The sequence below is a fragment of the Pseudophryne corroboree genome, chromosome 8, assembly GCF_028390025.1.
Source record: "Pseudophryne corroboree isolate aPseCor3 chromosome 8, aPseCor3.hap2, whole genome shotgun sequence".
Lineage (NCBI taxonomy): Eukaryota > Metazoa > Chordata > Amphibia > Anura > Myobatrachidae > Pseudophryne > Pseudophryne corroboree.
This window is the reverse complement of record NC_086451.1, coordinates 405,323,709-405,337,667: the sequence shown is the minus strand read 5'-3', so window position 1 is coordinate 405,337,667 and position 13,959 is coordinate 405,323,709. Positions and strand designations below refer to the sequence as shown.

The window sequence follows — 13,959 nt, the reverse complement described above, 5'->3', positions numbered from 1 at the left end:
GGGTTCAGTATATTTTATTGACATTCAGCACCTTGACAGTTATAGTGTCGACGTGAGGGGTAGCAGTTGATTTACTCAAAATCCTGACAGTCATTGACTGACACTCAAAATACCGACACAGACATAGTCAGAATACTGACATTTGAAATGCCAACATGCATTTTTAAGGAATTTTTGCCCAAAAACAGACTTGTTCATACTTCACCATCCCAGTAGACCTGGAGGGGGAATATAATAGTGTGCCAAGCGCACTGTGCCCGAAGCTGCACTCGCCATGCTAGGGGACGTGGTACACATAGACGATGTCCATGTTGACATTGACACATAAAAAACCCTCATGTCAATATTTTGACTTGTCGGCATTTTGAACATGTCGGCATAATGAATGTCAGTATTTTGACCGTGTCTGTATTTTGACTGTAGTCCAATCGCTGTATTGATTATGAACGTCTGTATTGTGTCAGTTGGTAAATCATACTGAGCCCGACGTGAGAATGTGGACATGGTGGGTAATGTTGACAAAACAGTGTGTCCCAGTGCAGCGCTCACTTTATGGTTTACTTAAGTATAACTGGTATAGCTGTACTCATGATGGTGGACCTAGATCGAAGTGGCTTCTTTACAGCTCACCAGCCAGTGAGGGTATGCTGCCTACAGTTAGTGAGGCAAGGAAGTTGAAACAGCTTTATATTGCAGATCTCTCTGGAGCTAAGTGGGAGACTTATTTCAGAATCATGTCACTTCTCACATAGGGGCCGATTTATCACCATCCGCATCCAAGGATGTGATAAAATCAACCCAATCCGCACTGCGATAATTGATTGCATCGCATGGATGTATCAATTATAGCATGTAGGGACAGAGTACGCAAGCTCTGTCCCTGCGATGACAATCAGTATCGGGGTATTTTTCGGGAAAAATACCCCAGTGTCCTGCTGCATATGCACCGCCACCACTGACATCGCCGCTACCGCCGCCACCAGGTCAACCCCCCCTCCCCCCATTGTGACTACCCCCCATGCCACGGACACCCCTCCTGCCCCCCACGGTAAGGTGATCACTGCTCCAGCAGGGCTGCCAGGCATTGGATCCTGTGTGCTGCAGTGACTCCCGGTGCTATAAAGGGAGGTGCTGTTTTACTGTACCGGGGGTCACAGCAGCTCACAGGAGGTTTCGATGACCGGCAGCCTGCACCGGAGCACCGATCACCGGCTCCTGGGACTGTTGGTAAGTATATATATATTTTTTTTACTAGTGTTCAGCTTTTGTGGACACATAGCTGATCAGCGGAGCCCAATCGCCGGACAGCTTTCTCTGCCGGGGGTCAGAGAAAGCTGTGCAGAATTAGGGATCTCGCAATGATCCCTGTGATAACACAAGCTGGAGCTGGTGTAATTATCACAGGGTTCATTGCAGTGGTTTTTCACATTTTTTTTTTTGTAAATTCATCCCAGATCTGATTACTATACTAAAAAAAGTTAATTAAAGGGTTTGGAGCAGTTTTTCATGACATTTAAGTGATACTAAAATAATGTGAAAAGAGTGTGAAAACACCCTTTTTCACATTTGTGTAGTAAAAATAATGTTAATAAATAGGCCCCACAGTCTTACAGGATTAACAAGATGGCTGCAGTCACATAGTGCAACAGTACATTAGCTTGGAGGACAGACCTCCCTGGGTCCTAGTGACCAACATGTATGCACAGTAAAGCGCTGCTTTCTAACACCCCCCTTGCTACTAGCTTCTCTATGTTACACAAACAGTTTATTTCAGCATTCTCATAGTGACCTGTAAGAAAGGTATGGTCAAACACATAATAAAATATCAACATATTATGTAACTTTGATCTGATCTTCTTGGTAAATACTAGAGATGAGCGGGTTCGGATTTAACGCCAGAATTAACACATCCGAGTAAAACCGAGTAAAACCGAACCCGCTCATCTCTAGTAAATACTGCACATCAGTACGAGACCCTCACTGACAGCATGGACAATGACATATTTTACACTTGGGAATTTTTAAATCTTAATCACTTGCCTGGCATGGTCGCTTCAGATGCGACCACACCAGCAAGTGTTTTATCTGACCTGGTTGCTTAGGATGGGACCAGTCAGATAAACATAAGTCACCCATAACTTTATTGTGACACACTTAAACATATATATACCAAACTAGCTTAGCACTAAGAAATAACGACACAGACACCAAATGCTAGTTTTAAAAGGTCAACAGGTATTTATTGTTTGATTACCTAATTTAAGCTATGTATTGGAGGATGGCAAATAAAGGCACTACCAACTCACCAGCACCAGTCAACTAGATTAATACCAAATAAGCTAGGAGGGGACTTACCACCGCCTCCTAAAGCATAACCCGCATTGTGCAGGACTCACCACCCTTTACTCTAGCAGAGCAATGGACGAAACTGCACGGGAACGTCCCTAGTTCACCCGCAGGGGGAGGACACACATTTGCCGTCTTCCCAAAATGGGTGCCCCACAGTGACCACTTATGCAAGCTTTTGACCACTGGCTGGTAGCAACTTCCTGCCCATCTGGCTTTCGAAGCCAACTACTAGAAGGAAATAGAAGCCAAAATAGCGAACCAAAAATCAAGTGAAAAAATTGCAGGGAGGGTAGAAGAGGCTTCCAAATGGCAAAGAGAAAGATGGCTCCCAGGACCTGCCTATAAGTACTGTATTATACACTCCTCCTACAATGTCCCTAATAGGCAGAGAAAAGCACCTGACCCAAAACGACGTCACTAAGCTAGCACTGCCCTGTCTTTAACCCATTAGTCACAAAAAACCAGGGCGCTTATGTGGCTTCATGCTTAGGCAGCCCTCAGCCTGCTGTGTTAGCAGCGGCAGGGAAGGGAAACTTCCCTCCACTGCTGCTGTCACCCTCCCCTCAGTGTTGCCGTGCTGCCAATCATTGCTGATCGGTCAGCATGGCAGGACCCCCACCCAGCGGCTGCAGACAACGGCTGCAGCTGGGAAAGGTTAAAATAACATCCTTAAGCCACCCCCAGACCCCCCTGTGTACCTGGCAGCTGTCTTGGGGGCAAAAAGTAACATTGCGATGGTCGCAATGTTACCGATGTTCCGATGTTAGTGATATTCTGACCGATGTTTTGGAAAAATTATTCTTTAAAAATTTGGATAAGGTTAAATTAATGTTCTTCATCTAATTCACTCATTTAAAAAAAAAAGACACATTTGGAGAGGTTTTGGGGAGAAAAAATCATCAGTTAAGTGGTTAATACAGTAAATCTTTTTTCCTATCTTGGACTTCCATTTACACAATTCTGACATTGACTTTGGCTTCTGGATGTCCCGAAGCCCACTGAATGCAATGTTTGTGAATTTCTGATCGACCTAATTAAGGTGGACCTATCATCTGAATACCATGCATGGGTACTGTACTTCCATGTGCCGGGCCTCATAACTTGTTGGAAATTATGTATGTGCAGATGTTCACAGAGCTATATAGGCACACACCAGCAGGTGACTCAGTCTATGAACAGCCCAGTTACCTTACCAGTCACGTTGATTTATTGAAGTATAAAAGCTACAGCTGTACTCACTGGTGATGGCGTAGCTTAAATGAAGTGGGGATCTATACAGCTCACCAGTCGGTGAGTGTTTGCAGCATGCAGGTAATGGTGCAGGGCTGTTGGAACAGCTTTATATTGCAAGTCTCTCAGGTGCTAATAGTCAAATAGTCTTACACAGCACAGGAACTACAAGATGGCTGCAGTCACATGGTGCAACAGTACATCACATTGGAAGGCAGACATCCTTGGGTGCTAGTGCCTGGCATGCATGCACAGTGGGTCCCTCCATCAGCCGATAGTGACTTCTAGCTGTCAAGGAGTGGTTCTGGTGGTGAATAACAGTACCCCTAATCCTAAACCTAACCCTCCCATACCGCAGCCTACCCACACCTTCCCCCTAGTGCCTGTGTCTAACCCTCCCATCCCGCAGCCTGACCCCAACCCTCCACTCCTTGCAGAATTCAACATTTTACTTACTGATGTTGTGAACCTGTCAATATTCTGCAGATGTTGACATATTCTGTGTCAAAATTTCAACAATGTCAACCTCATATGTCGACTTTGTGGTATCAACATTATGATTGTCAACATTTTGAAAGTTGACATAGTGACTACATCCCTTGGATAAGTGCACAGATAATTATCTTGTTAATTTCTGAAATGGTTTCATTTATTTCTTCCTGTCCTGTTGCTTGGTATAAGAATTGAAAATTTGGCAGTGCTGTGTGTCACTACAGCAAAGCATGGCTAGTAACCAAGGGGGTTACTCCGAGTTGATCGCTAGCTGCTTTCGGTCGCTGCGCAGTGATCAGGCAAAAAATCGGCACTTCTGTGCATGCGTATGCAGCGCAATGCGCACGCGCATCGTACTATTACAACGAACGATGTAGTTTTCACACAAGGTCTAGCGAAGCATTTCAGTCCCACTGCTGGCCGCAGAGTGATTGACAGGAAGAGGGCGTTACTTTCTGGGTGTCATTTGTCCATTTTCAGGAAGTGGTTGGAAAAACGCAGGCGTGCCAGGAAAAACGCAGGCGTGGCGGGGCGACCGCAGGGCGTGTTCGTGACATCAAAACAGGAACTGAACAGTCTGAAGTGATCGCAAGCGCTGAGTAGGTCTGAAGCTACTCTGAAACTGCACAAAATTATTTTGTAGCCGCTCTGCGATCCTTTCATTCGCACTTCTGCTAAGATAAAATACACTCCCAGTGGGAGGCGGCTTAGCGTTTGCACGGCTTCTAAAAACAGCTAACGAGGTGACAACTCGGAATGACCACCTAATAGAAGATGCAAAATTGCAGTCTTGCACTGCTTCTTTATTAATTAATTAATTAATTCATTCATTCATTCATTCATTCATTCATTCATTCATTTAGGCAAGTGGAGCTAATTTCAAGAGCAACATATTTTAAAAGTAAACCTTCATTCAGGTTCATGACACTACTCTGGTAAATAAATCTGCTTAATGATTTTTAAATATAGAAGTTGAGTCTCCCAAATCCAAAATTCTCAAAATGCGGAATATTCTGAAATACAGAATTTTTTTCAGCACAACTGGGATAGCGACACATTTGCTTTCTGATGTCTCACTGGACACAAACTTTGTTTAATACTCAACATTATTAAAAAAAAATTGTATAAAATACTCCTCAGGCTGTGTGTAAGGTGTATGTGAAACATAAATGCATGCAGTGTTTAGACGGGATGCCAGCGGTCACGTGACCGATGCCGAAATACCGACAGCACTCAGGAGAACAGTTTCGAAACACTGATAGCCGATATCCCATAAGTGAGTATCGGGTTGTGGATTAGGGCTGGGGGGGGGGGGGGTTTGGGGAGGGCACTTGGGGGTATTAGTGTTAGGCATTAGGGAGTGGTTAGCCATAGCCGCCACCCCCTGAGGGTTACCCATAGACGGCACTCCCGGAGGGTTAGCCATAGCCACCACCTCTGGAGGGTTAGGGTATGGGAGGGGGAGGTTAAAATACTTACCCCATTCGCAATTGGGATCTTCATTGTCGGGATGCTGGTGTCGGTCATGTGACCGCTGGCATTCCAACCGCCGGTATTAAATACTGGACCCATTTAGATTTGAGTCCCATCCCCAAGATATCTCATTAAAGTATGCAAATAATCCAAAATTTCTGGTCCCAAACATTTTGGATATAGGAGACTTTGTAAGGGAACCTGTACCTGAAAATGGTTTAAAGTAGAAAAACACAAATTTATCATTTTGGCAAAAAATGCTGGGGCAGATGTATTAAGCCTGGAGAAGTGATAAAGCAGTGATAAAGAAGTGATAAGTGGAGGGGTGATAATGCACCAGCCAATCAGATCCTAACTATAACTTTGCAAACCTGTAATGATTGGCTGGAGCGTTATCACCTTCCACTTATCACTTCTTTATCACTTCTGCAGGCTTAATACATCTACCCCAATGTTTGGCTAAACTTTGTTGTTTGTAGATCAAAGGTGAAAAACTGCATGGAGGGAGAGGAACATGATGGATTTTTGTGTGTTTTTATTCTTTATGTAATTATGGTCATCTTGTGCGCAGACTACCAGTTTAACATCTAATATTTTCCCTTTAGCTGTATGAGATGTTCCCTAAAATCATGAATTTCCTCCCGGGGCGACACCAGAATATTTTCTATTACATGAAGAAGCTTTTGCGCTATGTGGAAAAGAGGGTTGAGATGAGCAAGAAGACTTTGGACCCTAATAATCCAAGGGATTATGTTGATGCTTTCCTTATTAAAATGGAGAAGGTAAACAAGGGGCATTTATAGTATGAACTATACAAATGGTCAGTAGTCAAGTCGCATAAACAGTCCTCAAACAACATAAAGTACTGTATATAGGATTAGTTAAATAAAGTAATAGAAGCTCTAAACCTGAACTGATATCTGAATTCTCCAAGTGATGTTAGCTAAACCTGCCTCCATTAATGTTCATTTTATTAAGGTAAACCAATTATTAAGAAAAATCTTAATTTATACAATGTGATTGATGGTATTAAAATGCGGTCTTAGCCATGGTAGCACAAAGTCCAACATCCGTACATATATGCACTCAGGTGTAAAAGTTAGCTCACTGGAAGAAATCGCTGCATACACACTATGAAGTCTGGGTTGTCCCCATCTAATGTTGAAATGCAATAAGACCAACGGCAGGGGCGTTTTAAGAGAGGAGAGGGCCCACGTGCAGCCTCCGTTGCTGGTCCCCTCCTATCTGGCAGTGAGTAGACTCTGGATTGTGCCAAAGTCTACTGCACATGCGCAGGTCTCCGTGAACATGGCACTTGCGCCTTGTTCCCGGGGACATCTCTAGTGCGCATGCGCAAATCACTCTTAAATAGCCGCGGTGGGCATTTTCCAAGTGATTTGTGTCCGCAGTGCAGGCCGCCGCTGCGGGATTTCAGAAGGCTAAGTATAATATATGGATGCAAGGTGTGCAGTTTGGGGCCCCCCTGGACCCAGGGGCCCCCGTGTGCACCGCGCACCTTGCACCCATTATAGAAACGCCTATGACCAAGGGGTAAATTTACTAAAGCTTCTAAAAATGAAAAGTGTTAATGTTGCCCATAGCAACCAGATTCTATGTGATCATTTTCCAGTATGCCATCGAGAAATTATATATAGAATCTGATTGGTTGCTACGTGCAACACCACAAGTATTTATTTGTAAATTCTTCACAATAGGGCAAAATGAGAAAGATAAACTCTTTTTGGGATACACCTATTGGATATTGCATATATTAAAATTACAGATGTCTGTGGAGTCTCATGTTTTGGTTTTGATTCTAATTTCATCGGTATGTTTTGTTTTGTTTTTGCAAAGCCACCCTCAATTTTTTGGGGGTTCGGTATTCGGATCTAAAATCCGAAACTTGGGTTTTGGATTTCTTTAAATGGATAAAGATAGCTAAAATCATGTCATTTTTTAAATCCAGTGTCGGAAATTTGGATTAAAAATCCAAATTCGGAACTGCGTGAAGATCCGAACCAGGACCTGTTTTGGTTCAGCTCTCCTCAAGAGATACGAACAGGGACTTGGTTCGGATGCTGAAAATTCAGGTGAGTTTGGATTTCTAAAGAACCGAACCGCACATCTCTTATTTATTAACAGTTTCTAATATAGCGCAGCAAATTCCGTTGCGCTATACAATTGGAAACAACAGTAATAGAACAAAACTGGGTAATAAGAGACATTCATAGAGGTAGGAAGGCCCTGCTCACAAGCTTACAATCTATAGGGAAATAGGCATTGATGCACAAGGATAGGTGCTATCTATTGCATAGTTGTCCACCAGATTGTAAAGGGTCTTGGTGGGCTGCATGATATGGTCTCCCAGCAATGTTGGCCTGGGGTCAGGAGGAAGCGAAAGTGACGGAAGAGGAAATATGTGAGAATATGTGTGGATTGTACAGTGGGGATATAATTGGATAGGAAAGTGTATGAAGGATATGTGAACGGTGTCTGAATTTGATAAGCTTGCCTGATGAGGCCAGTTTTCAGGGAATGCTTGAAGGTTTGGAGACTAGACGAAAGTCTTATTGTGCATGGGAGGATATTCCACAAAGTGGTTGCAGCCCAAAGAAAGTCCTGCAATCGTGAATAGGAGCAAATAATGAGGGTGGATGAGAGCTGTAGAGCTCTTATTGTTGAAATTAAAATAAGGAACAGTAGTGTGTATAAGATAGAGAGGGAGATGTATCAAGCCTCGGAGAGACAAAGGAGTCCGTGTACTAAGCCTTGGACAGAGATCTAGTGAACGGAGATAAAGTACCAGCTGACTAGCTCCTAGCTGTCATTTTTCAAAAGCAGCCTATAGCATGTCAGTAAGGAGCTGATTGGCTAGTACTTTAACTCTCTCCACTTTATCTTTCTCCACAGCTTAGTACATAGACCCCATAGAATGGAAAAGTTCCCAAAGCAATCAATCAGCTGCTGTCATTTATCTAGCACAGTCTATGAAGTGATAGAAGCTATGAAGATGATTTGCAAAATTCTCCACTTTAACTGTCTCCAAGACCTGATACATCTCCATAGTGGGCCTGATTTAGAGGTGGACATAGTGGTGCATGCAAAAGCCAGATATTTTCATGCTGTGCATGCGTCCATGTCACACTACGTATGAGTCCTGATGGTTACTGATCTAAGATGCAGACTGAAATTGCACATGGAGAGATTGACATTCAGTGGGCGTTTCTGGTTGGTAAAAGGGGCTGGCTAGACAGACATTGGCATGTTGTGGGTATGTATGGTAAGCAAATGCAGCTTAAGATGCCGTTGCACTGAAACAGATGGCCATCTTCAGGCTCCCCTGGAGAGGTAAGCTGCGGGGGGAGGTTAGGTTTAGGCTGCCAGGGGTAGGGTTAGGCTACACCCAGGGGGAGTTAGGTTTAAGCTGAAATGAGGGTGGGTGAGGGTTAGGCAACCCCCAGGGAGGGTTTGGGTTAGGCTGTGGGTGTGTGTGTGTGTTAGATTTAGGCTGCGGGGAGGGGGGTTAGGTTTAGGCACCACTGGGAAGGGTTAGGGTTAGGCTGTGGTTGGGGGGTTATATTTAGGTTGCGGGGAGTGTACAATTTACAGTGCTTCATGCATATGGGCACATCACAGCTGCATAGAATTCTATTGCTATTATAGCAGATCAAATAGATAAAATTCAACTTTTATTGTTTTATGTAACTAAAACAAAAAGGAGAGTGACAATAAGTTTTTTTTACAAGGGAGACTATCAATAAAATTGTGTAGTCACATCTATATGACTGTGTACTTGTAAGGACCTCAAATATATATTGGATTATCTTTTAATCAAATATAATGTTGTTTGTTTTGTTCGATTTATCAATAAAAATTCATGCTAATGATTTTAATTTCTGTTGCGTGGTCTCTTATTATATGGTGCATTCTTTTAAAAACTAGGGATGAGCGGGTTCGGTTCCTCGGAATCCGAACCCGCCCGAACTTCATGTTTTTTTACACTGGTCCGAGCGACTCGGATCTTCCCGCCTTGCTCGGTTAACCCGAGCGCGCCCGAACGTCATCATCCCGCTGTCGGATTCTCGCGAGGCTCGGATTCTATCGCGAGACTCGGATTCTATATAAGGAGCCGCGCGTCGCCGCCATTTTCACACGTGCATTGAGATTCATAGGGAGAGGACGTGGCTGGCGTCCTCTCCGTTTATAGAGAAGAGAGTGAGACAGTAGAGAGAGACACAGTAGTAATTTTGGGGAGCATTAGGAGGAGTACTAGTTACTTGCTGAAGTGATAGATAGTGTGACTGTATATTATCTGACTTGTGGGGGAGACACTGACAGTGGGGAGCAGTTAGAGTCTGAGAGCAGGACTCAGGAGTACATATAACGTACAGTGCACACTTTTGCTGCCAGAGTGCCACACTGCCATTGTGACCACACTGACCACCAGTATAATATATATTGTGATTGTCTGCTTAGGAGTACTACTTGCAAGTTGCTGATAGTGTGACCAGTGACCTGACCACCAGTCACCACCAGTTTAATATATATATATATGGTCCTCCCAGCGGTGAGTGAGAAAGAGGCTAGACAGTACACGGGTCTGCCACTCTATGTGAACTCTATGGTGGGGAACAGCCACAAAGAATTGTCCGAGATATACAGGCTTAAATCTCAAGAATTTATCTGGTGGGGAAACAGCCACAAAGAATTATCTGAGATATACAGGCTTAATCTCAAGAATCTATCCGGTACTTATATTTTATTCACATACATATCACTCCATTTATTCCTAAATACTACACCATATGGCGCCTGTTCTTTTCCCCTGCCTTACATATATATATATATATATAATTGTATATAATATATATATAATATTGTATACCACCTACCCGTGTTTTTTTTTTTTTTCTTTCTTCTTTATACATACTACTATAGTAGCTTACTGTAGCAGTCTGCGGTGCTGCTGAGCTGACAGTGTCCAGCAGGTCCGTCATCAGTCATTACATAATAAATATATATACCTGTCCGGCTGCAGTACTAGTGATATTATATATATATATATATATTGATTTCATCTCATTATCATCCAGTCTATATTAGCAGCAGACACAGTACGGTAGTCCACGGCTGTAGCTACCTCTGTGTCGGCAGTCGCTCGTCCATCCATAATTGTATACCACCTACCCGTGTTTTTTTTTTTTCTTTCTTCTTTATACATACTACTATAGTAGCTTACTGTAGCAGTCTGCGGTGCTGCTGAGCTGACAGTGTCCAGCAGGTCCGTCATCAGTCATTACATAATAAATATATATACCTGTCCGGCTGCAGTACTAGTGATATTATATATATATATATTGATTTCATCTCATTATCATCCAGTCTATATTAGCAGCAGACACAGTACGGTAGTCCACGGCTGTAGCTACCTCTGTGTCGGCAGTCGCTCGTCCATCCATAATTGTATACCACCTACCCGTGGTTTTTTTTCTTCTTTCTTCTTTATACATACTACTATAGTAGCTTACTGTAGCAGTCTGCGGTGCTGCTGAGCTGACAGTGTCCAGCAGGTCCGTCATCAGTCATTACATAATAAATATATATACCTGTCCGGCTGCAGTACTAGTGATATTATATATATATATTGATTTCATCTCATTATCATCCAGTCTATATTAGCAGCAGACACAGTACGGTAGTCCATGGCTGTAGCTACCTCTGTGTCGGCAGTCGCTCGTCCATCCATAATTGTATACCACCTACCCGTGTTTTTTTTTTTCTTTCTTCTTTATACATACTACTATAGTAGCTTACTGTAGCAGTCTGCGGTGCTGCTGAGCTGACTGTGTCCAGCAGGTCCGTCATCAGTCATTACATAATAAATATATCTACCTGTCCGGCTGCAGTACTAGTGTGATATAATATATATTGATTTCATCTCATTATCATCCAGTCTATATTAGCAGCAGACACAGTACGGTAGTCCACGGCTGTAGCTACCTCTGTGTCGGCAGTCGCTCGTCCATCCATAATTGTATACCACCTACCCGTGTTTTTTTTTTTCTTTCTTCTTTATACATACTACTATAGTAGCTTACTGTAGCAGTCTGCGGTGCTGCTGAGCTGACTGTGTCCAGCAGGTCCGTCATCAGTCATTACATAATAAATATATCTACCTGTCCGGCTGCAGTACTAGTGTGATATAATATATATTGATTTCATCTCATTATCATCCAGTCTATATTAGCAGCAGACACAGTACGGTAGTCCACGGCTGTAGCTACCTCTGTGTCGGCAGTCGCTCGTCCATCCATAATTGTATACCACCTACCCGTGGTTTTTTTTTTCTTTCTTCTTTATACATACTACTATAGTAGCTTACTGTAGCAGTCTGCGGTGCTGCTGAGCTGACAGTGTCCAGCAGGTCCGTCATCAGTCATTACATAATAAATATATATACCTGTCCGGCTGCAGTACTAGTGTGATATAATATATATTGATTTCATCTCATTATCATCCAGTCTATATTAGCAGCAGACACAGTACGGTAGTCCACGGCTGTAGCTACCTCTGTGTCGGCAGTCGCTCGTCCATCCATAAGTATACTAGTATCCATCCATCTCCATTGTTTACCTGAGGTGCCTTTTAGTTGTGCCTATTAAAATATGGAGAACAAAAATGTTGAGGTTCCAAAATTAGGGAAAGATCAAGATCCACTTCCACCTCGTGCTGAAGCTGCTGCCACTAGTCATGGCCGAGACGATGAAATGCCAGCAACGTCGTCTGCCAAGGCCGATGCCCAATGTCATAGTACAGAGCATGTAAAATCCAAAACACCAAATATCAGTAAAAAAAGGACTCCAAAATCTAAAATAAAATTGTCGGAGGAGAAGCGTAAACTTGCCAATATGCCATTTACCACACGGAGTGGCAAGGAACGGCTGAGGCCCTGGCCTATGTTCATGGCTAGTGGTTCAGCTTCACATGAGGATGGAAGCACTCAGCCTCTCGCTAGAAAACTGAAAAGACTCAAGCTGGCAAAAGCACCGCAAAGAACTGTGCGTTCTTCGAAATCCCAAATCCACAAGGAGAGTCCAATTGTGTCGGTTGCGATGCCTGACCTTCCCAACACTGGACGTGAAGAGCATGCGCCTTCCACCATTTGCACGCCCCCTGCAAGTGCTGGAAGGAGCACCCGCAGTCCAGTTCCTGATAGTCAGATTGAAGATTTCAGTGTTGAAGTACACCAGGATGAGGAGGATATGGGTGTTGCTGGCACTGGGGAGGAAATTGACAAGGAGGATTCTGATGGTGAGGTGGTTTGTTTAAGTCAGGCACCCGGGGAGACACCTGTTGTCCGTGGGAGGAATAGGGCCGTTGACATGCCTGGTGAAAATACCAAAAAAATCAGCTCTTCGGTGTGGAAGTATTTCACCAGAAATGCGGACAACATTTGTCAAGCCGTGTGTTGCCTTTGTCAAGCTGTAATAAGTAGGGGTAAGGACGTTAACCACCTCGGAACATCCTCCCTTATACGTCACCTGCAGCGCATTCATAATAAGTCAGTGACAAGTTCAAAAACTTTGGGCGACAGCGGAAGCAGTCCACTGACCAGTAAATCCCTTCCTCTTGTAACCAAGCTCACGCAAACCACCCCACCAACTCCCTCAGTGTCAATTTCCTCCTTCCCCAGGAATGCCAATAGTCCTGCAGGCCATGTCACTGGCAATTCTGACGAGTCCTCTCCTGCCTGGGATTCCTCCGATGCATCCTTGCGTGTAACGCCTACTGCTGCTGGCGCTGCTGTTGTTGCTGCTGGGAGTCGATGGTCATCCCAGAGGGGAAGTCGTAAGCCCACTTTTACTACTTCCACCAAGCAATTGACTGTCCAACAGTCCTTTGCGAGGAAGATGAAATATCACAGCAGTCATCCTGTTGCAAAGCGGATAACTGAGGCCTTGACAACTATGTTGGTGTTAGACGTGCGTCCGGTATCCGCCGTTAGTTCACAGGGAACTAGACAATTTCTTGAGGTAGTGTGCCCCCGTTACCAAATACCATCTAGGTTCCACTTCTCTAGGCAGGCGATACCGAGAATGTACACGGACGTCAGAAAAAGACTCACCAGTGTCCTAAAAAATGCAGTTGTACCCAATGTCCACTTAACCACGGACATGTGGACAAGTGGAGCAGGGCAGGGTCAGGACTATATGACTGTGACAGCCCACTGGGTAGATGTATGGACTCCCGCCGCAAGAACAGCAGCGGCGGCACCAGTAGCAGCATCTCGCAAACGCCAACTCTTTCCTAGGCAGGCTACGCTTTGTATCACCGGTTTCCAGAATACGCACACAGCTGAAAACCTCTTACGGCAACTGAGGAAGATCATCGCGGAATGGCTTACCCCAATTGGAC

The 13,959-nt window shown here is 44.0% G+C and overlaps 1 protein-coding gene across 1 annotated transcript in view; it reads left to right on the top strand.

Annotated features, from left to right (window-relative positions):
• The window catches only part of LOC134948020 (cytochrome P450 2A5-like), a 69,350-nt gene that overhangs the window by 38,693 nt on the left and 16,698 nt on the right, over positions 1-13,959 (top strand). Inside the window, exon 5 of the mRNA XM_063935783.1 lies at positions 6,150-6,326. Within this exon, the coding sequence (XP_063791853.1) occupies positions 6,150-6,326 (177 nt within the window). The remainder of the gene's footprint in view (positions 1-6,149; positions 6,327-13,959) is intronic.